The 23,720-nt window shown below is 49.4% G+C and overlaps 1 protein-coding gene across 1 annotated transcript in view; it reads right to left on the bottom strand.

The window, feature by feature from the left end:
- Window positions 1-15,935: 15,935 nt before the first annotated feature.
- The window catches only part of LOC141098035 (uncharacterized), a 34,649-nt gene continuing 26,864 nt past the window's right edge, over window positions 15,936-23,720 (bottom strand). The window contains exons 4-7 of the mRNA XM_073585629.1: window positions 20,923-21,085; window positions 20,571-20,654; window positions 20,307-20,414; window positions 15,936-17,567 (exon numbers count right to left, since the gene is read on the bottom strand). Of these exons, the coding sequence (XP_073441730.1) occupies window positions 17,430-17,567; window positions 20,307-20,414; window positions 20,571-20,654; window positions 20,923-21,085 (493 nt within the window). The 3' untranslated portion in view covers window positions 15,936-17,429. The remainder of the gene's footprint in view (window positions 17,568-20,306; window positions 20,415-20,570; window positions 20,655-20,922; window positions 21,086-23,720) is intronic.

Genomic DNA, 23,720 nt, shown 5'->3' with positions numbered 1-23,720 from the left:
AGAAGGCCAACCCCCAGGAGTAGGATCCCCAGGTCCAAGGAACTGGAGAGCCAAGTATGTGGGAGGGAGACCAATCCTTCCTGGAGCAAGTTCAGAAAAGAGCGACCAGAATGGTGACCGGTCTGCAAACCCTGTCTTATGAGGAAAGGTTGCAGGATTTGGGAATGTTTAGTTTGCAAAAGAGAAGACTGAGAGGAGACTTAATAGCTGTCTACAAATATCTAAAGGGCTGTCACATTGTAGAAGGATCAACTTTATTCTCATTTGCACAAGGAAAGACTAGAAGCAATGGGATGAAACTGAATGGGAGGAGACACAGATTAGATATTAGAAAAAACTTTTTGACAGTTAGAGTGATCAATGAGTGGAACAGGCTGCCACGAGAAGTGGTGAGTTCTCCTTCAATGGAAGTCTTCAAACAGAGGCTGGACAGACATCTGACTGGGATGATTTAGCGAATCCTGCTTTGAGCAGGGGGTTGGACCAGATGGCCCAGGAGGTCCCTTCCAACTCTACGATTCTATGATTGATGGTATCCCCATGAACGCTTTGCTGGACACTGGATCCCAGGTGACCACCATGCCCTATTCTCTTTTCAAGATGTATTGGGCTGATTCTGAACTCACCCGTGGTCCCACTGATGAACTGACAGTAGTTGCTAGTAATGGTCAGACCTTACCGCAGATTGGATGTAAGAGATTACTGTCAAAGTGGGGAGGGTGGAATTAAAGTCTCAAGGTCTGATAATTGTTGATATTGATAGACGTGAATTTAACCCTATGATGACTCTTGGTACCAATGTAATTGAAAACTGTCTGTCCGAGGTAACAGGTGGCTGAAACTGCTAGTTCCGGAGAACAAAGAGTCCTGCAGAAGGAGATCCGAGTCCCTGATGCAAAGGCAACAAGTGGAACTCTCTGGTGGCGAGATTGGCAGCGTCAGAGTGAGTGATGCCTTCCCCATTGCAATACCCCCCAGATGTGAAATGTTGGTATGGTGTCGGGCAGCCATAGGTCTTAGAGGGAGAGATTACCAGGCATTGGTAGAACCAGTATACTCCGAAAGTAGGCCCACTGTCCTGACAGCCAGAGGGTTGGTTGATGTCAAAAAAGGGAGAGTACCTGTACGTCTTCTGAATTGCGGGGAAGAGGAAGCCACAATACCTCGGTATGCCACAGTTGCTAAGCTGCTCACCGATAACAACAACTCTTTGCAGGCAGCAGAGCCTTTGGTCTCATCTGATCAGGTGGAGGACAATGGTTCTGTGAAACAGCCAGAGGAGTGGTGCCAGCAACTGCAGGTGGGAACTGACTCTACACCTTCATACCAGAGAAATGGGGTTTACAGAGTGACACAAGAGTATGAGCGGGTATTCAGCAAACACCCACTAGATTTTGGGCAGGCAAAAGGGGTGCAACATCATATCCCCACTGGAGACCATCCACCCATAAAAGAGAGGTACAGACCTATACCCCCAACACAGTACCAATGTGCTAAGAGTATGTTGAAAGAGATGAAGGAAGCTGGGGTCATTAGGGACAGTTGTAGCCCATGGGCAGCTCCAATAGTGTTTGTAAAGAAAAAGGATGGTACTATGAGAATGTGTGTTGATTACAGGAAAATTAACAGTATCACACATAAAGATGCCTACCCATTGCCTAGAATTGAAGAGTCATTAGCTGCACTTAAAACTGCTAACTACTTTTCCACCTTGGATCTCACCAGTGGGTATTGGCAGGTTCCCGTTGCAGAGGCAGATAAAGAGAAAAACGCATTTACCACTCCAATGGGACTCTGTGAGTTCAATTACATGCCATTTGGGCTCTGCACTGCTCCAGGGACATTTCAACGGCTGATGGAGTGCTGCCTGGGACACATGAACTTTGAAACGGTCCTACTGTACCTGGATGATGTCATCGTGTTCTCTAAAACCTATGAAGAGCATCTGGAACACTTGGCTGAAGTGTTTGAAGCTTTGTCCAATTTTGGCTTGAAGGTGAAGCCCTCCAAATGCCACCTCCTGAAGCCCAAGGTACAATACCTCGGTCATGTGGTCAGTGCAGAAGGTGTGGCACCAGATCTGGACAAGATCACAGTCATCCGGGACTGGCCGAAGCCCAGCAACCTCCATGAGGTACGCCAATTCCTTGGACTGGTAGGCTACTACCGAAGATTCATCAAGGGCTTTACTGAAATAGCTACCCCTATGCATAACCTTTTGGTGGGGCAGTCCAAGAATAATAAGCAGAAGAATTCCACCATTGAATGGACTGAAGAGTTAGAGAGGTCCTTCACCCGATTGAAAATGGCTCTCACCGGTGACAAAGTGTTGGCCTACCCAGACTATGTGAAACCCTTTGTGCTGTACACAGATGCCAGCAATGTGGGACTAGGAGCGGTACTGTCTCAGGTACAGAATGGAAGAGAAAGAGTGATCTCCTACGCCAGCAGGAAGTTGCGTCCCACCGAAAGGAACCCTGATAACTACAGTTCTTTCAAGTTGGAGTTCCTTGCTATAGTCTGGGCTGTCACCGAAAGATTCAAGCACTACCTAGCCTCTGCCAAGTTTACAATCTTTACAAATAACAATCCGTTGACCCACTTGAATACTGCAAAGCTAGGTGCCCTGGAGCAGCGATGGATGGCTCGGCTGTCCAATTACGAGTTCACTATCAAGTACCGAGCGGGGCACAAGAATGCCAATGCTGATGCGCTGTCCAGGATGCCGAACCTACCAGATGCAGGAGAAGACCCTGAGGCTCTGGAGGAGATCGAACTGCCTCCTTTCCATTGGCCACTGGCGGCCCAACGTGCTCAAGGAGTGAGAGGCAGATGGTCTGGCTTGAAGGAGGTCACCCTGAATCCTTTGCCCCATCATGATTGGGCAGAAATGCAAGATAGTGACCCTGCAGTCCGCCTGGTGAAAGAGCTGTTGATACGAGCTGACTCATGTCCGGAGTCGGATGCTCCTGAAGAAACTCAGCAGCTGTGGAAGGAGAGAGGCCGGCTGTTTATTTATAAAGGGAAGCTGTGTCGGAGGAGTATCAATGCCCGCACACATGAGCTGGTCTGGCAGGTAATAGTTCCGAAGAGAGAGGCATCAATGGTCCTGGAAGCATACCACCAAGGAGCGGGACACTTCGGATGGAAGAAGTTGGAAGCATTGCTCCGAGAGAGGTTCTACTGGGCTGGTATGAGGAAAGCCATTTCGAGGTGGTGCCGGGAGTGTGGACGATGTAACCTGCGCAGAAAGGATCGAGACAGCCAGAGAGCTCCCCTGCAACCAATCATCACCAAACAGCCCCTCGAGTTGGTAGCCCTGGACCATGTGAAGCTGGTTCCAAGCCGGTCGGGCTACAGCTATGCTCTCACCATTGTGGACCACTACTCAAGATTCCTGGTAGTTGTACCCGTCAAAGATCTCACTGCCAGGACAGCAGCCAGAGCCTTCCAACAGCACTTCTGTAGGCCACATGGGTATCCTGAAAGAGTACTCACAGATCAAGGTCCAGCTTTTGAGGCAGAAGTGTTCCATGAGTTCTGCAACTTGTATGGTTGTAAGAAGATCCGGACAACACCTTATCCCCCACAAACCAACGGCATGTGCGAGAAGATGAACCAGGTAGTGATTAATTTACTGAAGACATTGCCCTTGGAGGAGAGAAATCTGTGGCCAGAAAAGTTGCCCGATCTGGTGGACCTCTACAACCGTATCCCAGTGAACTCTACCAACTGTACTCCAGCGTACCTGATGAGAGCAAGGCCTGGTAAGCTGCCTATTGACTTGGACATGGGAGTCCTGACGCCTGAAGTAACGTCACCAGATGCTGACTGGGACAAGGAGAGGCAGCAGCAGTACAGAAGGGTACAGGAGTGTGTGGAGAAGAGTCTGGCTCAGGCAAGGCAGAAGCAGGAGAGACTTTATAACCAAAATGCACCTGCTGTTCCTTTTTCGCCGGGAGAACAAGTTCTCAAGAGAAAAAGAAGACTGCATAAGCTGGATGATCAATGGGAAGAGGATCCTTAGGCTATGTGCACACGCTGCGGTTTTTTCTGCGGTTCCGCTGCGGTTTTGGCCCTGTGGAACCGCAGCAGTTCCGCAGACATCGCACTTTATCATGTTAGCCTATGGGTTTTCAAAACCGCAGTGCTCACGCTGCGGTTTTTTCCACGCGGTTTTGCTGCGTTTTTTTTCCGCAGCATGTCAATTATTTCTGCGGATTCTGCTGCGGTTTCACACCTTTAACATAGTAGAGGTGTGAAACCGCAGGGCAAAACCGAAAACCGCAGCAAAACCGCAGGTCACTTTACCTGCGGTTTTACCTGCGGTTCCGCGGGAAAAAACCCGCAGGTGAATCTGCAGTGTGTGCACATAGCCTTACACCATTCTGCCCTCAAACTTTCATAATGCTAAAGTATGCCTGGTTAGTAAAGATGGAGGAGAGACCTCAGCAGCGGTATCCAGGGACCATTTGAAGTTGTGCCCTGACCAGTTAAAAGAGAGAAAAGAAGAATCCGATAACCTCCCACCAATAGAGGCGGAAGAGAAGGTCAGCACAGTGCTTGGGGAGTTCCCTGCGAATTGGACTAGAATTAATGATGCAATAGTGGTACCAGTGTTGTTATTCCCTCAAGTGGAAGCACAGGAGGACGTGACGCGAGAAGACCAGGAGAATCAGGTAACAGAAGCCACACCAGCAGTGGAGTCAGAGAACCCTCGCCCTACCAGTGGTGAACCTGTTGTACCCCTGGGGAGTCCAAGAGTTAATAGACAAACAAATATACCTGTGCCATGTAGAATCACTAGTAGTGTACCCAGTACCTCACACTCTACAGCACCAGTGTTACATAGATCCACTCGTACCACACAGGGTGTACTACCAGTTAGGTTCCGCATCTAAAGTAAATGTGAATGATGAAACTGTTGAAATGTAAATAGGTAACTGTTTTCAAGCTTTTGTGCCTACAGGTAACCTGTAAGAGTTCCCTTTGATTTTTATGGACATTGAACCACAGGACTTGTGTGTGGTCAAAAACTTTATTTATAAATAATTTACCATTTGCCCAGGAATGGACCATGGACATTGATGCTGAACTTACCATCATAGGACCATTTTTGGAAACACTTGGTTTTTGTACATTTTTCCTTTTTCAAATCTTGTACAAATCTTGTTGTTCAAATGTTTATATGTTGTTTTTCATGTTTTCTTTTGTTCAGCCCAGGAGTGCTGACTTTCACTAGGGGGGAATGTGGCACCCCCAGGAGTACGGTCGCCACACTGGCTTTGCCTTCCTCCAGGGGAGGGTAATTCCAGGCTTGGAGGCAATGATGGGACTCTCTCACAGTCAATCCATGCATACAACACAGTTCCCCTCCTGACCAGCAGGGGGAGCTCTGACCCAGGATTGAGGGGAGGAGTGATCCCTGAGGGCCAGGAGGAAGAGGACTCAGTTAATCTGCGGAGGGTGAAGTGTGCAGACGGGGAATGCGAAGCTGGAGGTTGAGCTGCAGCAGGTGAGCTCCCTCAGCTTGAGAGCGCACAGAACTGGAGTCGGGTCTTCACGGTGGTACGGGTACTAACGGCCCTGCCACAGATACCAAGGGGTAGGAGGCTGTAGATGCCCTGCTTCCCTAGAAGACTTGAGGCACAACAGCAAAACGGATAGAAAGCCAGGGATTCGGAAAGTGAGAGGAGTCCCAGAGAGAGAGGCTACAGTTGTCTGCCGTGCAAGTGGAAGTCTAGGAACATTTGACAGGAGGAATTTAAGAGTAACTAAGGACTGGAGTGCTTCACACACACAGCACAATTAGGGAGACTGCACAGCCCATCTGAGAGAGAATCCCTGAGTTGCTTCCAGGCTAGCCTGCTCCAACACCATCTGTGATCAGGACCCTGGACTGCAGTTACCAAGTAAAGGTACCAAAACTGCACCCTGCTGTGTTGTGTCTGCTTCCTAACCTGTCAGCACTGCAACATCCCTGTGCCCATCACTTATACACTGCCCTGGGGATACAGCTTCACCTGTGGGGAGCTACACCATCTAAGCTGCGACACACCATCAGCCCCAGAGGATCTGCACGCAGCGTTGGCTAACACCTCACTTGCCAAATGCCACGGGTAGCGTCACGAACTTTATATTACATCCAAACACCACCGCCATTGATATTGGGGCCCAGGGCCACGGACCGGGTCACCGCTGCTGTGACACATCATCCCCCTGACACCGGCCCGGTACCGAGTACCCCACAGCCCTGGGTGAAGCGAGGGTGACCCACATGTAATGTAGTAGATGTCACATCCAGTCCTATGTAACATCACAGATACCATGTTGTACTTTCTCCTCTGCTACCATCGTGTACGGACATAAGGTTTTGCTGTGTGGTTTTGGGAGTCAGTATCGCACATTTCCAGCTCAGATGCAGCAGAAATGTTTCATTTTTCTTTGACCATAGAAGTGATTGGTCTTTAGAGCGATCTTTAAATGTGACCCCGGACCTGCGACTATTGGGGCAGACATTCACATCCTCCTTTCCCACGTCACGAGGTAGAGCAGCATATTATCTGGACTTCTGTCCCCGCTGATGACGGATTAATGGCCTAAATTATTCCTCGTTGTTGGCTATCATGTCTCTTGCGCGTTACAAGAGGACGAGATGACTCTGAACAGTGATTAAAGATAGGAAACAGAGCAGGACACGTGGGGCCACGGATCTGTGATGTCCCAGTCTCTGCAGCAGTGAATGTGACAACCAATGCGCCCACAATAACAGTTCCCAAAAGTTGTCAGCCAGCTGTACAATAAGAAGCCTGACTGGACAAAGAAGTGGGAAACTTTATAATTGAAGGATCAGCGATTTTCTGTTTTTCCTCCTTCTCATAGTTACTTGTTTTTTTGTGGTCGAGTCACAGTGATTAATGACATTGTTCATTTTACCATATGATCTACCAAAAAATGAAAACATTTTGAGATTTTGTTACTGCGTTTTTAGTGGGAAGAAAAAGTAACAATGACGACGTTTCTCTGTTTCCTGTATTGGCAAAAATATTATGATGTTTTCTTAGTTTGGACGATTACACTAGTTGGGACCAAATATGATCATTTTTGTTATCACTTATTTCACAATCACGTTTGGAGGGAACCAATCGCACCAGTTCCTGGCTGTGTAATACACATCTGTATTAGAGCACACATTCTGGACACATATCAGTGATTCTGGAGTATTGGATGTCGGATTACCAGGAACCATCTGTGTATTTGCAGCCTGGGAATCAATGTGCAGAAAATGATTCCAAGCTCAGAAGTGATCAGCGGCACAGGGGACTGCAGAAGGACGGACAGAGAAGACTAGAGGAGGAGGAGGGAGGACAGAGGGGTCTGCAGGAGAAAGGACAGTGGGGTCTCCGGGAGGGAGGACAGAAGGGTTTGGAGGAGGAGGGAGGACAGAGGGGTCTGGAGGAGGAAGGACAGTGGGGTCTCCGGGAGGGAGGACAGAAGGGTTTGGAGGAGGAGGGAGGGCAGGGACTGGAGGAGGAGGAAGCACAGAGGATTGTGGAGGAGGAGAAGGGAGGGAGGACAGAGGGGTCTGGAGTCAGGACAGTGGAGTCTGGAGGGAGGACTGAGGGTCTGGAGGGAGTACAAAGGCGTCTGGAGGAGGAAGTAGGACAGAGGAGTCTGTAAGACACGGGTCTGGAGGAGGAGGGAGTACAGAGGGGTCTGTAGTCTGGAGGACAGAGGGGTCTGGAGAAGGGAGGACAGAGGGGTTCGGAGGACCGAGTGGTTGGGAGGAGTCTGGAGGAGGGAGGACAAAGCAGTCTGGAGAAGGAGAACTAAAGAGGAGTTTGGAAGTGGGACAACAATATGTAGGAGGAGGAGTGGGAGTTTGGCTGTGTCTTCTCCTCCTCCTGAGAACACTTGTAGATTTATGTGGGAGTTGGGAGGAGCAGTTGTCCACCAAAAAAGCATTTGGCTAACGACTATGGAAAATAATTTTCACCTTACGACCACCTCTTTAAAAGTGGGCCCAACAGACACTAATCCACCATTAGTCCCAGCAGGCCTGTGATTTTCTTGCCAACTACCTCTGAGAGTCACGTTCCTAATGACAGGACAGTGCAGACGTCCCGGAGGTTGGAGCCGAGGCTCAGACATGTAATTGTTCCATGCAGAGTTAAAGGCAAAGTGCTTGCGGGGCAGTTCTCATGATTAAGTTGTTTCTGCTTGTTTGCCTAATCATAAACAGCTCAGAATCGAGGCCAGAGACAATGTGCATCCGAGCGGCTGCTTATTAATGGTCACAGCCGCATAGCAGGAAGCCCTGCAAAAGCAAAGATTATTGTGGGATTGTAATGTCATCCTTCTGGTTTAATAAATTACTACTCCCACAACGAATCCACCAGGAATCACTAATTTATGCTTTAAGAAAAAGATCATTTGTTATAAAAATTCTCTCTGAAGAAAAGAAGCCCCAATGCCAACCACAGGGGGGACGTCTCTGATGACAAAGTTAGCTGACAACTGCAGGTTTTATCAGACTGCAAGACAGAAGCCATCAGAGAGGATGCTAATATCAGGGCATACACAGGTCCACAACACGAGCAGTAAGGAAACGTTTCCTGGCCGAAGGCAGAAATCCGACGACACAACACCAAGCAATATCCCAATTAAAATCACTGTACAATCGTCCTGAAGAGAGAGGTAGAGGTGCATTATCCCCATCCAGCCAACCTGGCTGAATCTCAGGACATTTCACTCACTAAATATAGTCCGCTGAAAGCCTTGTACAAAATAACGCACTGTGCGGAGAAGAAAGAGGTCATTTTCATGGTGAAAGAGACGATCGAGTGTAATTATCCATCATTAGACCCAGGTAATTACAGAGAGGAATCTTCAGACTGAGCTCTGTGTCCAACGCTCTGTAATGCAATACATCTCAGGTCTTGTAGAAGTTACTATAGATTCAAGTCTGGGTCGGACTCATTAATACATCAATAATTTCAGTGTTTTTATTGGATGTCGACATTTTGGTTAACTCAAGTCCGATATAGAGAAAAAAAGTTTTAAAGGACTCTGCTGCCACCTGGTATCCACACTGAGGAGTGCAGCATGGATAGAGAGGACTCTGCTGCCACCTGGTGTCCACACTGAGGAGTGCAGTAGATAGAGAGGACTCTGCTGTCCACACTGAGGAGTGCAGTAGATAGAGAGGACTCTGCTGCCACCTGGTGTCTACACTGAAGAGTGCAGAGTGGATGACTGCAGAAAAGTATTAAGTTACGTACCGGTAACGGTATTTTTCGGAAGCCCATGACAGCACCACGAGAGAGGGGATCCGCCCTTTAGGAACAGGAAACCTACAGATACAAAAAGGGCGGCACCTCTCCCACGCATCAGTTGGTTTACAGAGCTTGAGAGGCTACCATGGTTAGTACACAACATATAATATATACAACCTATCTACCCTATATAGCAGAAATATATATATATATATATATATATTTTTTTTTTTATTTTTTTTTTACACCATCTCCCACATACCGTAAATTGTGGACAATCTTCTAAAGGAGTGCACCCCTATATGTGAACAAGGGAGGGAACTAAGGGTGCTGTCATGGGCTTCCGAAAAATACCGTTACCGGTACGTAACTTAATACTTTATTCGGACTCCCATGACAGCACCACGAGAGAATTACAGAGATGTAAACTAATTTAGGGCGGGACTACAGCCTGCAGCACCCTTAGCCCGAAGGTGAGATCTGAAGAGGCACCCATATCTAATCGATAGTGGTTAAAAAAGGTGGAAGGAGATGACCAGGTGGCCGCCTTACATATCTGATCAATTGACACTCCAGATCTTTCTGCCCAAGATGATGCCATGGCACGAGTGGAATGCGCCCTCAGGTTCTGCGGAGCCGGACCTCCACCTGCTGTGTAGGCAAGAGAGATAGCCTCCCTAATCCACCTCGCTAATGTGCGTTTTGATACCCTACAACCTTTCCTGGGACCTTGGAAGGATAGGAATAATGCATTCTCCTTCTTCCAAGGATCCGTGGCTGCTAAATATTTAAGTAAGCATCTCCTAATATCTAATGCCTGAAGTTTTTGCTCCTTAGGGTTGGTCGGATTAGGGAGGAAGGAAGGCAGAACTATCTCTTGTGTCCTGTGAAATTGTGATGCTACCTTGGGAAGGTATGCTGGATCTGGCCTTAGGATTACTCTATCCTGTAAGAACTCTGTGTAAGGGGGCAATCTGGAAAGTGCCTGTATGTCGCTCACTCTACGTGCGGATGTTATCGCCACTAGAAAAGCTGCCTTAAGAGATATAATCTTTAATGAGGCCGAATCCAGAGGTTCAAATGATCTTTCTGTCAAGGCCGTAAGGACTAAATTTAAGTCCCAAGGTACACATCTGTCTTTGTGTATGGGTCTCGATCTAGCCGCTGCTTTGATGAACCTTGCTACCCAATAGTTATTGGCAATATCACATGCAAACAAGGCCCCTAAGGCTGAAACTTGTACTTTTAATGTACTTGTGGAGAGACCCAATTCGAGACCCTTCTGGAGAAATTCCAGAATATGTTTTGTGGGAATTCCGTCTCTGGCGTCAAACTGAAAGGTGGACAGGAATCGCTTCCAGGTCCTAGCATAAATGTTAGTGGTAGTCAATTTCCTGCTTTTTAGGAGGGTATCAATTAACTTCTTGGAGAACCCTCTATCCTCTAACAGTGACCTTTCAAAGACCACGCCGTCAAATGGAGTCTCGCTACTTGTGGGTGGCTGACTGGCCCCTGGTAGAGGAGATCCGGAAGGTTCGGCAGCACCCAGGGATCGCATACAGACATGGTCCTCAACCATGCAAACCAGGTCCTCCTGGGCCAAAAGGGGGCAATTAATATGACTCTTGCCCGATCTTCCCTGATCTTCCTTACTACCAGAGGTAGAAGATTTAATGGCGGGAAGGCGTATGCCAGAGAAAAGTTCCATCTTATCAGGAGGGCGTCCACTGCTAGTGGATTTTCCCTGGGATTCAGAGAGCAGAACGATTTTTCTTTTCTGTTTTCTCTGGTGGCAAAGAGGTCTACCTCTGGCCGACCCCATCTGCGGACAATCTGGTGGTAAATATCCCTGTTCAAAGCCCATTCTCCTTGCTTTAGAGCCTTGCGGCTTAGAAAGTCTGCCTTTACGTTGTCCTTTCCTCTGATGTGGAGCGCCGTCAAAGATAGAAAACTTCCCTCTGCTATTTGAAGGAGACGTTCTGTTGTCCGCATCAGGGCGTCGGAGCGGGTTCCACCTTGGTGGTTGATATATGCTACCGCTACCTGGTTGTCCGAGAGTATCCTCACGTGATGGCCCTGTAGGTACATAATGAGTTTTTTGACTGCCTGCTCTATCGCCAATAGCTCTCTTTGGTTAGATGAGATCTCCGTATCCGAATCCCACTGTCCCTGTACCACTATGTCCCCCATATGGGCCCCCCAACCGAAGGGACTAGCGTCTGTGGTTATAACACGGGTTATCTGCGTTATCCAGGGCACCCCTGAGGCTAGGTTCTCATCATCGAGCCACCATCTAAGCGATGTGACAGTCGAGGGGCTTAGCAACAGTTGACCTTGTAAGGAGTGTCTTAAGGCCCTGCTATTAAATAGGACATCCTTCTGAAGGGCTCTAGTATGGAATTGTGCCCACCTAACTGCTGGGATGCATGAGGTTAGAGATCCCAACAGGGACATGGCCTGTCTGAGGGTCATAGAAGGATTATCAACCGCCCGAAGAACCTGCTGCTGTATCTTTTGCATTTTATCCAATGGCAACAGACACTGCTGAGTTTCTGAATTTAATAGTAAGCCTAGAAACTTTTGTATTTTTGAGGGCTGGAGTCGGGATTTCTCGTAGTTTAATATCCATCCGAGGTTTTCTAACCTGGACTTAGCTCTTTCTATCTGGGATGTACAATGGCCCCCTGATTTTCCCACAATTAAAAAATCATCCAAATATGGAACAATCAGGATGTCCACCTCCCATAAATGCGCCATCACTTCGGCCACTATCTTTGTAAATACCCGGGGCGCTGCAGAAAGACCAAAGGGAAGGGCTCTATATTGATAATGACGGACTGTGCCGTCTATTGAAACCGCCACCCTCAGGAACTGCTGGAAGTCTGCATGGATAGGTACATGATAGTACGCATCTTTCAAATCTATGACTGCCATAAAACACCCTTTAAACAATATTTTTATTGTCGTATTGATGGACTCCATCTTAAAAGTACGGTTCACCAAAAACTTATTAAGGAAACGTAAGTTAATGATCGTTCTAAATGTCTTATCAGGTTTTTGGATCAGGAATAAGGGAGAGTAGAACCCTCTTCCTCTCTCAGCTTCCGAAACCTCTATCAGGACGTTTTTCTGGCATAGGCTCAAGACCTCCGCTTCTAAAGCTGCTTGTTTAAGGGGTGAAGATCTTAAAGGAGTGGATTTAAAGGTATCCCGCGGGACCTGGGTAAACTCCAATCTAAGCCCGGTGGATATTACATTGCGCACCCAGTCACTATTTGTAATCTGTGACCATGCCGGAAGGAAGGATGATAGTCTACCTCCCACGGGAATTGCTAGTCATTGATTCTGTCTCTTTTGATCTCTAGACGAGCGTCTAAACATGTAGCCCGTACCTCTTCTCCTTCTATCTTCCCATCTGGGACGGTCTCTAGTAGGCGAAGAATTGGGCCTTCTCCCCAGACGGAATCTCCTTCTACCAAATGGGCGTCGGTTGGGTGTAGGCCAGAGATTTGGGAATTTTTTCTTGTCGTCCCCAGCCTTCTCAAGCAGTTCGTCCAGGACTGCGCCGAACAAATATTCCCCCTCACACGGAATAGTACAAAGCTTCGCCCTGGTCTGAATGTCTCCCTGCCAGCACTTTAGCCACAGGGCTCTACGAGCCGCATTAGAGAGACCTGCTGCTCTGGCTGCCATTCTTACTGCATCCGCCGAGGCATCTGCTAGGAAGGCTGCTCCCTCTTGGATTGTTGGTAGGGCCCCAAGAATTGTTTGTCTTGACGTACCCTGTTTTAATTGTGACTCCAACTGGTCCAACCAGACCATCATGGACCTGGCTGTGCATGTTGACGCCACTGCTGGTCTTAAGGAACCGGCTGCCATCTCCCAAGTATTCTTAAGGAAGGTGTCTGCCTTCCTGTCTAGGGGATCTTTAAGGGATCCCATGTCCTCAAAGGGCAGCGAGGATCTTTTCGATGCCTTTGCAATGGCCGCATCTAATTTGGGGGCCTTGTCCCAAGTATTTACTGCCGGATCGTCGAAGGGATATCTGCGTTTGAGGGCTGGTGGTAGCGACCCTCTTTTATCCGTTTTTTTCCACTCTCTGTGGATTAGATCCTGGATCTTCTGATTTAACGGGAAGACTCTATGCTTCCTCTGCTCCAGCCCCCTGAACATGACATCCTGCATGGATAATTGGGGCTTAGGCTCCTCTACTTCCATTGTCCCTCAGACTGCTTTGACCAGCTTGTCTACCCGGTCAAGAGGCAGACAAAACCGCCCAGAGTCCTCTTCTCCTGAGGAGGACGAGGGAGATGAAGCCTGGGAGTCTCTACTTCTCCTCCATTCTGCCGAGGAATCGGACTCCACCGGGACCCCGCCCTTTATAGTTTCCGGCTGGGACAGTGACTTTAGGGTTTCCTTCATTTCTGCTCTAACAATGTCTCTCAAACTCGCTGCTACCGCGGGCGACTCTTCCGCCACTGTCTGCTGAATACAGGGGGGGCACAATCTTTTGGGGCATGAGTCTGGTAATGGGCATGCACAGAGTGCGCATTCCCTGTGTTTAGTTTTACTTGAAGCCTTCTTCCCCTAGAATAAAGCACAGAAGGGGGGCCCCGTCACTGAGTGAACTTTCACGAAGATCACTTACCAGTGCCACTCTCAAGTACCGGAGGATGAGGGGGATTCTTCTCAGACGATGCTCCTGTCTGCTTAGAGGAGCTTTTATGGCTGGACTGGTCATTTCGTCCCGCACGTTCACTGTCACGTGACTCTTTCTTTTTCTGCTTGACCTGCCGAAGGTCATCCAGGGGCGGCAGAGATGTTTGTCGCTGCTGCCGTCGTTGCTGCTGCTGCCGCTGCCCCTGCTGCTCCTGCTCGCTCTCCATTACTGCTCGCAATAATGTGGCCAAGGCAAGGCACCCTGCCCGGGTCCTGCCTATATACCCCTCCTCCGGACAGCAGTATGCGTGCCGCGCCCCTCCCCCCCTAATAGGGCTCCCTTCCCCAGCTGGCGCCGCACCCGGCCGGAGAGCCGACGCTCATCGGCGTTTGCGATGGGCGCCGCCATCTTGTTTTTCTCGCGCATGCGCAGTGGCACCGTCGACCCGGAAGCACCTCCTCCGGCCGCCCCCTGACGTCACCGCGACCCCGCCAGACCGGAAGTCACGCGGGACTCCCGGGAGCTTCGGGATACCGCGCTCCCCGGTCGCAGCGTCCCCCGCAGCGCGCCGGCCACCGCACCAGCGCCGCCGGATCCGGGGGCCCCCGGGGGAAACATACTCACCGGCGGCGGCCTTTATTCTGGAGTCGGACATCCTCCGGACGCCGCTCCCTGCTGACTACGCCACCGCCGTGCTACCCATCCTGGGCCACAGTGGCGTCTTCCAGGGATCCGCACCAGGCCGAGGTAGGAGACCCCCCCGCTACCTGTATCGGCCGGCCGGCCTGGGATCCTGGTCTTCTGTAGGATCCCGTCCCTTCAGGAACAGGAAACCAACTGATGCGTGGGAGAGGTGCCGCCCTTTTTGTATCTGTAGGTTTCCTGTTCCTAAAGGGCGGATCCCCTCTCTCGTGGTGCTGTCATGGGAGTCCGAATAAAAAAGGCCCAGCATATAAAGCGCACAACCAAGGCAATAAAGTACCGTATTTTCCGCTTTGTAAGACGCACTTTTTTTCCCCCAAAATTGAGGGGAAAAAGGGGGTGCGTCTTACAAAGAGGATATACATTTGCGCTGCCACTGAGGGTACTTGCCGCGGCACTCTGTGCCCTGATGCTGCCGCTGCGCTGTCCGCCACCGCCGCGCTCCTGTCCCCCGGTGGTTTCTTCCGCCCCACCGCCGCCGCCGCGCTCTGTCCCGTTCAGCGTGGGGGGGTCTCTGTCACTCCATGCCTGCTTTCTTCCTGGAAAATGGCCGCCGCGCATGCGCAGACGGACATCTCGGCACTGAAATCTCGGGAGATGAGATTTCAGCGCTGAAATCTCATCTCCCGAGATTTCAGTGCCGAGATGTCCGTCTGCGCATGCGCGGCGGCCATTTTCCAGGAAGAAAGCAGGCATGGAGCGACAGAGACCCCCCCACGCTGAACGGGACAGAGCGCGGCGGCGGCGGTGGGGCGGAAGAAACCACCGGGGGACAGGAGCGCGGCGGTGGCGGACAGCGCAGCGGCAGCATCAGGGCACAGAGTGCCGCGGCAAGTACCCTCAGAACGGGACAGAGCGCGGCGATGGCGGCAAACACCGGGGGGACAGAGCGCGGTGGTGGCGGTAAGAACCGGGGGAGAGCGCGGCGGTGGTGGCAAGCAGGCACCGGGGGACAGCGTGGCGGTGGTGGCAAGCACTGGGGGACAGAGTGCGGCGGTGGTGGCAAGCAGGCACCGGGGGACAGAGCGTGGCGGTGGTGGCAAGCATCAGGGGACAGAGGGCGGCGGCAGTAACAGACACCGGCAGCGGCACGCTGCACATCAAAACACCCCCTCATCCCAGCAGCAATGTTCCACTCCGGCCTCCTCCATCACCACCCCTGGAAAGCAATAAGACGCATGGATTATAAGATGCACCACCATTTTATTAAAAATAAAGTTTTTTTCCTATTTTTCTCCTCAAAATTTGGGGTGCGTCTTATAATCCGGAGCGTCTTATAAAGCGAAAAATACGGTATGTGACCAATACATATAAATTTTATTGAGAGACAAACAGGTATACAGAATAAAAACATTTAAAAAGGAAGGAACACCCCCAAATGTCCCAAACAGATCTAATAATAAATGCTGATAGGCAAAGACCACTTATGGAAAATTACACAAAATTCACCAAAATGTACATAATAATACATAGGGCATGACCCAACAACCCCGAATCTGGGCGTTCCCAGAGAAATGTAGCTATTTACTCAAAATATTTATATTTATAGATAGACCAAAAGGTACTATAAGCAAGGTGACCATCCATTATAAGAATAGAGGGGCTATCATACCGACACTCACTCCGGAAGACCCCATAAGATCTGAGGAGCCCTGTAAATAGCCCTGATATAGGAGGGAGCAGGGAACCATCCAATATGAGGATGGTTAGGAGATCTAGACCCAAATAGAATATTGAGGGCAAGAGACAAAAAAAAAAAAATTGGAGATAAATGCCACAGTATATAGCAGAAAGTATAGAAATGGTCACCATAAAGAGTAGTCCAAAATGGAACGTCGGGGGTCAGGTCGTCAAGAAAAGGTGGTCCCGGGACACAGGGGAGGTGTGGGGAGCCCCACGCGTATCGCTGCTGGGTGCAGCTTCGACTTCCCCTACTATATACTGTGGCATTTATCTCCAATTTTTTTTTTCTCTTCCCAGCCGCTGTCCATATATTCACTATGTAATACACAAAAAAACAAGTATAATAAGGCCACATTCACATATTTGAAATTACTGCATTTTTTTCTGCATCAAAATAAGCAATATAATATGCTGAGATTATTGCTTTTTTTGTATATATTTTCCCCTTGATGCAGTATAATTTTTTATTACACATTTTTAATTCAGTTTTTTTTTAACATGAGTTTTTTAGAAACTTATGAGAAAAAAACAATTCATAAAAAAAAGTTGTTCCACACCGGCTTTAAATGTATGGCAACTGTAAATTAAGAAGCAACATTTACACTACAAGAGAAAGGACCTAAACATGACTAAATGTGCAGCAGACTGGAACAGAGAGAGCAAAAGATAGGACCCTGCCAACAAAGTATGGGGGACGGAGAAAGTAGGTACCGAGAGAAGCCGCTCATGTGCTATTGGCTACAGAGTTATTGCAGGTTGTTGGCTTTTCCAAAACTTTGCGATTTCAGGTTAGTTTTGAAAGTTTCAAAAGGTGGAAAATAAAGTTTAAGAGAATGCGGAAGCACCAGAGAAAACTTGGAGATCGTAGACAAAAAGAGGAGATCGTGTGTGTAGGGAGGAGGCAGGAAATTAGGGCAGAGAAGTATGGAGGGGACGGGTTGCGGACAGTCTTGAAAGTCATTGGTAATATTAGCAACTGTATGCGCTGGACAGTGGGAAGCCATCAGAAAAAGGATAAACCAGGGAATGCAAGAGACCAAAAGATAGATGAGAAGACATGGAGAAGGATGCAGCATTATTCCCAGCATGTACAACACTCAGGAAAAGTTTCAGAAAATCTCAGGACTCGGGGGTGATCCGGAGTCTCCAACACGGTGAGCAGTGAATTGGAGGAGCCCGTCGAGATGAGCCTGGTAACACTCATTCAGCCTTGTTAATCTGGAGAATCGCTGGGTCACTTGTGTCGCCTACCAGGAAAAATTGTACCTGTTATTCAGGGGCGTAACTAGAACTGATTGGGCCCCATTGCAAACTTTTAAACGGGCCCCCTTAAAGACACACCCCTCAAAACCACACACCCTTCAAGACACACCCCTTACTGATAATGTATACTAGAGTCACATTAAGTAACAGAATTAGAAATAATGTAACACAATTATTCCTAATCCTGTAACTCAGTCAATACAATCAAATTAGTTAAGCATTGATAATTTTATATTTTAAGTTGCTGACCCAGCACCACATGGTATATAGCCCAGCCACACATGGTATACAGCACCCAGCACCACATGATATATATAGCGCCCAGCAAGACATGGTATATAGCGCCCAGCACCACCTGGTATATAGCGCCCAGCACCACCTGGTATATAGCGCCCAGCATCACCTGGTATATAGCGCCCAGCATCACCTGGTATATAGCCCCCAGCACCACATGGTATATAGCACCCAGCACCACATGGTATATAGCACCCAGCACCACATGGTATATAGCCCAGCCACACATGGTATACAGCACCCAGCACCACATGATATATATAGCGCCCAGCAAGACATGGTATATAGCGCCCAGCACCACCTGGTATATAGCGGCCAAGCACCACCTGGTATATATAGCGCCCAGCACCACCTGGTATATATAGTGCCCAGCATCACCTGGTATATATAGCGCCCAGCACCACATGGTGTATATAGCGCCCAGCACCACATGGTGTATATAGAACCCAGCACCACATGGTATATAGCACCCAGCACCACATGGTATATAACGCCCAGCACCACATGGTATATAGCGCCCAGCACCACATGGTACATAGCGCCCAGCACCACATGGTATATAGCGCCCAGCACCACATGGTGTATAGTGCCCAGCACCACCTGGTATATAGTGCCCAGCACCACATGGTATATAGTGCCCAGCACCACATGGTGTATATAGCGCCCAGCACCACATGGTATATAGTGCCCAGCACCACATGGTACATAGCGCCCAGCACCACATTGTGTATATAGCACCCAGCACCACATGGTATATAGCACCCAGCACCACATGGTATATAGTGCCCAGCACCACATGGTACATAGCGCCCAGCACCACATGGTATATAGCACCCAGTACCACATGGTATATAACACCCAGCACCACCTGGTGTATAGTGCCCAGCACCATATGGTATATAGTGCCCAGCACCACATGGTATATAGCACCCAGCACCACATGGTGTATATAGCACCCAGCACCACATGGTATATAGTGCCCAGCACCACCTGGTACATAGCGCCCAGCACCACATAGTGTATATAGCGCCCAGCACCACATGGTATATAGCGCCCAGCACCACATGGTGTATAGCGCCCAGCACCACATGGTATATAGCGCCCAGCACCACATGGTGTATAGTGCCCAGCACCACCTGGTATATAGTGCCCAGCACCACCTGGTATATAGCGCCCAGCACCACATGGTATATAGCGCCCAGCACCACATGGTATATAGCGCCCAGCACCACATGGTATATAGCGCCCAGCACCACATGGTATATAGGGCCCAGCACCACATGGTACATAGCGCCCAGCACCACATAGTGTATAACACCCAGCACCACATGGTATATAGCACCCAGCACCACATGGTATATAGTGCCCAGCACCACATGGTACATAGCGCCCAACACCACATGGTGTATATTTACCGGGTAGCCCGCCAGGCCAGACAGAGCCTGCCCCTGAGCCTCCCTCCGTTATACTCAGTCACCTCTCTCTCTGTCTCTTGCAGCCCCCGGCCGGTGCTTGTTCCATCTTCTCATCTCAGCGGTGTTCTAATCTTCCTGCTTTCAGCGTCCACGTGGTGCCGCTCATTACATATACGCATATGTAATGAGCCGCTCATTATTTATGCACATAGGTAATGAGCGGACGCTGAAAGCAGGAAGAACACCGGAGAACTGAAGATGGAATAATCACGGGGCCGGGCTGCCTGCAAGTGCAAGAGACATGCATTGCTAGGGGAGGAGTTGTAGTTAATTGCACTACCCGGGTAGCGCCGATTGGAGCCGGGGACCCGGGCCCCTATATGGGCTGGGCCTCAAAGCAACTGCTTCGGCTGCTACCCCGGTAGTTACGCCACTGCTGTTATTACATTGCAAGAGGAATTTCTATTAAATAAAGATGGTGGTAAAATATGAAGCTGCGTTAGCAGTTTTTCATATTTTTTTTCTGGATTTTTTCCCCTTATTAGGCTAATTTCACATTAGTGGGTTTTTTGCGCAGCGCATCGTGCGCAATAGAAACGCATGCAAAAAAAACGCATCATGCGTTTTTGCATGCATTTGTGTTTTTTATGCACATTCGTTCTCTAGGGGTTAAAACCAGTGTCTACACATTTTAATGCCAAAAATGCATGCGCATGAAAACGCATACGAACGCATGTCCATGCGCACGCCTGCGTTCCCATAGACTGTAATACGTTATTTTGTCGCATTCCGTCCGCAAGCTTGCGCAAGCGTTTTTTTTAATGCCTTTTGGCGCATCCAAAAATGCAATAGGTTGCATCTGGCGCGCCTAGGCACACACCTTGAAAAAAACCATGCGCCCCCCCCATGTAAAACCTAGGTACGCATGACGCATGCGCATGGACGAGCACGATGCGCTGCGCAAAAAAAGCGCTAATGTGAAACCAGCCTTACAGACATGACGGATACACTCACCTCCTCTGTTATGGAAACAGTCAGTATGTCATGCCATTTTTTTCCTCCCTTCTGACTTCTTGCTCCTTCCAAGGCTTTGTGAAAGTTTCCGGAACATGCGCTGATCTCCTGAAAATAATAGGGCGCATAAGACACGCAGCAAGCTTCCTCCTCTTTGATGGGCGATGTAATACTAAATAAGGATCATCTCTTACTCATGGATGGAAGTGATCGATGTCTGGGGGTTGATCAGTGACCACCCTGTGTTGTGATGATGGACCTCACCTGCAACGATGCCATCAGGGTCTGCGCCTCCTGCACATATTCTGCCAGCTTCTTGCAGATCACTTCACTGTCTTTTCTGATGCTCTGCAAAGATCAGGTAGAGGAAGACCGGCCCATCCGGCATGATAAAAGTGCAGCTTTTATGGGCATTATTGTTACTTAAGGATGTTATAAAAAACATCATCAGCTACTAAGCTGCCATCATAGCTTGTCATGTACAGTTATAATGGCAATATAGATGTCACTCAGCTTTCCTAGAAGTAGACAAACTGAGAAATAGTGAAATACATTATTCTTAACACGATAGAAGTTGCGGGACTCTGCATTGATGAAACACCGCCTTTAATATTACCATTAGCAATGAGGAAAGCTTCCGAACATCCATGCGGCTGCGACAGGCTGCACCATGGAGATTCTCATGAAACTCCAGTGCTTCAGACATCCAAACCTTCAGTGCCATCCCCTTCTCTGTGAACGTCGATAGCTGCCTCAGAGTCGTGGTGAGCAAGTACCTCCTGGAAAAAGAATATGAAAAAATAATGAAAAAATGTAAGGCTTATATTAGCAAATCCAGTAGCAATGTGCTATGCAAAATAAAAAGTGTAACACTAGCAGCTGCAATGCAGAGAGCTCCCTCTAGTGGTGCTGCCAGCAGATGTAATAATGTAGAGAGCTCCCTCTAGTGGCGCTGCCAGCAGATGTAATAATGCAGAGATCTCCCTCTAGTGGTGCTGCCAGCAGATGTAATAATGCAGAGAGCTCCCTCTAGTGGCGCTGCCAGCAGATGTAATAATGCAGAGAGCTCCCTCTAGTGGTGCTGCCAGCAGATGTAATAATGCAGAGAGCTCCCTCTAGTGGTGCTGCCAGCAGCTGTAATAATGTAGATACTGTAGCTTCCTCTAGTGGCGCTGCCAGCAGCTGTAATAATGCAGAGAGGTCCCTCTAGTGGTGCTGCCAGAAGATGTAATAATGAAGAGAGCTCCCTCTAGTGGTGCTGCCAGAAGATGTAATAATGCAGAGAGCTTCCTCTAGTGGTGCTGCCAGCAGCTGTAATAATGCAGAAAGCTCCCTCTAGTGGTGCTGCCAGAAGATGTAATAATGCAGAGAGCTCCCTCTAGTGCAGGGGTCTCAAACACGTGGCCTGCATGCAGCCCCTGAGGCATGCATCTGCAGCCTGCGGTGCACCACATGCAAAGCTCCCAAATGTCCCGGATTTCAAGGGACAGTCCTGATTTGGACCCCCCCACCCGCTGTCCCGTGTGGGACTTTACTTTCCCGCACTGCAAGGAGAAAAGCCGCCACGCCCCCCCATGCACCCCATCCTCGCCCTCCCAGAGACCCACCACAGCCTCTCACAGCCAGCAATGACGGTGCTAGGCTGTTCCCTTCTCTGTGCACAGAACCTGTGATGAGGTCACAGGAGGGGAGGAGTCAGGGGTCACATAATCAGGAGCCTCTGTGTCTGCAGGACTCTGCTGTGCTGGTTGTCATGGTGCTGGATGAGGGAAGTTTATGTGTGGGGTCAGGAGGGGTTTTACAGGGTGGATGTAGCGGAGCTGTGTGTGTACGAGGTGTACGGAGCGGAGCCGTGTGTATACAAGGTGTACGGAGCTGAGATGTGTGTGTACGAAGTGTACGGAGCGGAGATGTGTGTGTATGAAGTGTACGGAGCGCAGCCGTGTGTGTACGAGGTGTACTGAGCGGAGCCGTGTACGAGGTGTACGGAGCAGAGCCGTGTGTGTACAAGGTGGATAGAGCGGAGCAGTGTGTGTATGATGTGTACGGAGCGGAGTCACGTGTGTACAGAGCAGAGATGTGTAAGGAGCGGAGCCGCGAGTGTACAAAGTGTACGGAGCAGAGTCGTGTGTGTACGAGGTGTACTGAGCGGAACCGTGTATGAGGTGTACGGAGCGGAGCCGCGTGTGTATGAGGTAAATAGAGCAGAGATGTGTACGGAGCGGAGCCGCATGTGTACGAGGTGTACAGAGCAGAGATGTGTACAGAGCGGAGTCGCGTGTGTATGAGGTGTATGGAGCAAAGCCGCGTGTGTCTGAGATGTACGAAGCAGAGATGTGTACGAGGTGTGCGGAGCCATGTGTGTACGAGGTGTACGGAGTGGAGCCGTATGTACGAGGTGTACGGAGCGGAGATGTGTACGGAGCAGGGTCGTGTGTGAACGAGGCATACAAAGCGGAGCCGTGTGTGTATGAGATGTGCGGAGCCATGTGTGTACAAGGTGTATGGTGGGGAGCATTCATACCCCCCAACCATCCCAGATCCAACGGGACAGTCCCAATTTTGAATCTGCCCTACTGCCCCGGCCAGGGGGTTACTTTTCCAGTGGACACAGGAGTACACGGCGGAGCCCTGAGGAGCACTTTAAAACTCGCATGTGACGTTCCACCGGAAGTGACGTGCTGGAAGCTGACCGGAAATGAGGTAACTTCGGTAGGAGATTGTGATGGAACCATGGAGGCACTTCAGGGAATGCTTCAGATCCATCACCGTGTCCTCCTCCGACAGCGGGATCACCTTGGAAAAGTGTGAGCCGGGCTGCTATAGTATCTTTATAGAATCTTCATTTCTCTTGCTCTGTTCTTTCTCTCTAGTTTTCTCAATTGTTTAACAATAATTTTGTACTGTATTAAAGGGAATCTGTCACCCCATTTTTCGCCTATCAGCTGCCGGCCCTGCCATCAGGGACTTATCTACAGCATTCTGTAATGCTGTAGATAAGCCCCCGATGTAACCTGAAAGATAAGAAAAATGAGTTATATTATACTCACCCAGGGCTTATCTACAGCATTCTTGTAGTGGTGACGTCCTCTTGTAGCGCTGACGTCCTCTTCTTTGCTTCCCATTGCGGCTCTGGCGCAGGCGTACTTTACCTGTCCTCTGATGTGGTTCGGCGCTTGCGCACTGCAGTACTCTGCCCTCAACTGGAGCCACGACGGGAAGCAAAGAAGAGGACGTCACCGCTACAAGATGGGAGGCGCCGGACTGGACTGCGACACCCATCTGACCAAAACTGGACCCGGACCGCCCCTGGGTGAGTATAATATAACTCATTTTTCTTATCTTTCAGGTTACATCGCGGGCTTATCTACAGCATTACAGAATGCTGTAGATAAGTCCCTGATGGCAGGGCTG

Source organism: Dendrobates tinctorius, unplaced genomic scaffold, assembly GCF_039654945.1.
Source record: "Dendrobates tinctorius isolate UK_male_01 unplaced genomic scaffold, ASM3965494v1 ptg000086l, whole genome shotgun sequence".
Classification (NCBI taxonomy): domain Eukaryota; kingdom Metazoa; phylum Chordata; class Amphibia; order Anura; family Dendrobatidae; genus Dendrobates; species Dendrobates tinctorius.
Note: the sequence above shows the minus strand (reverse complement) of the source record. Positions and strands in the feature narration are given on the sequence as shown.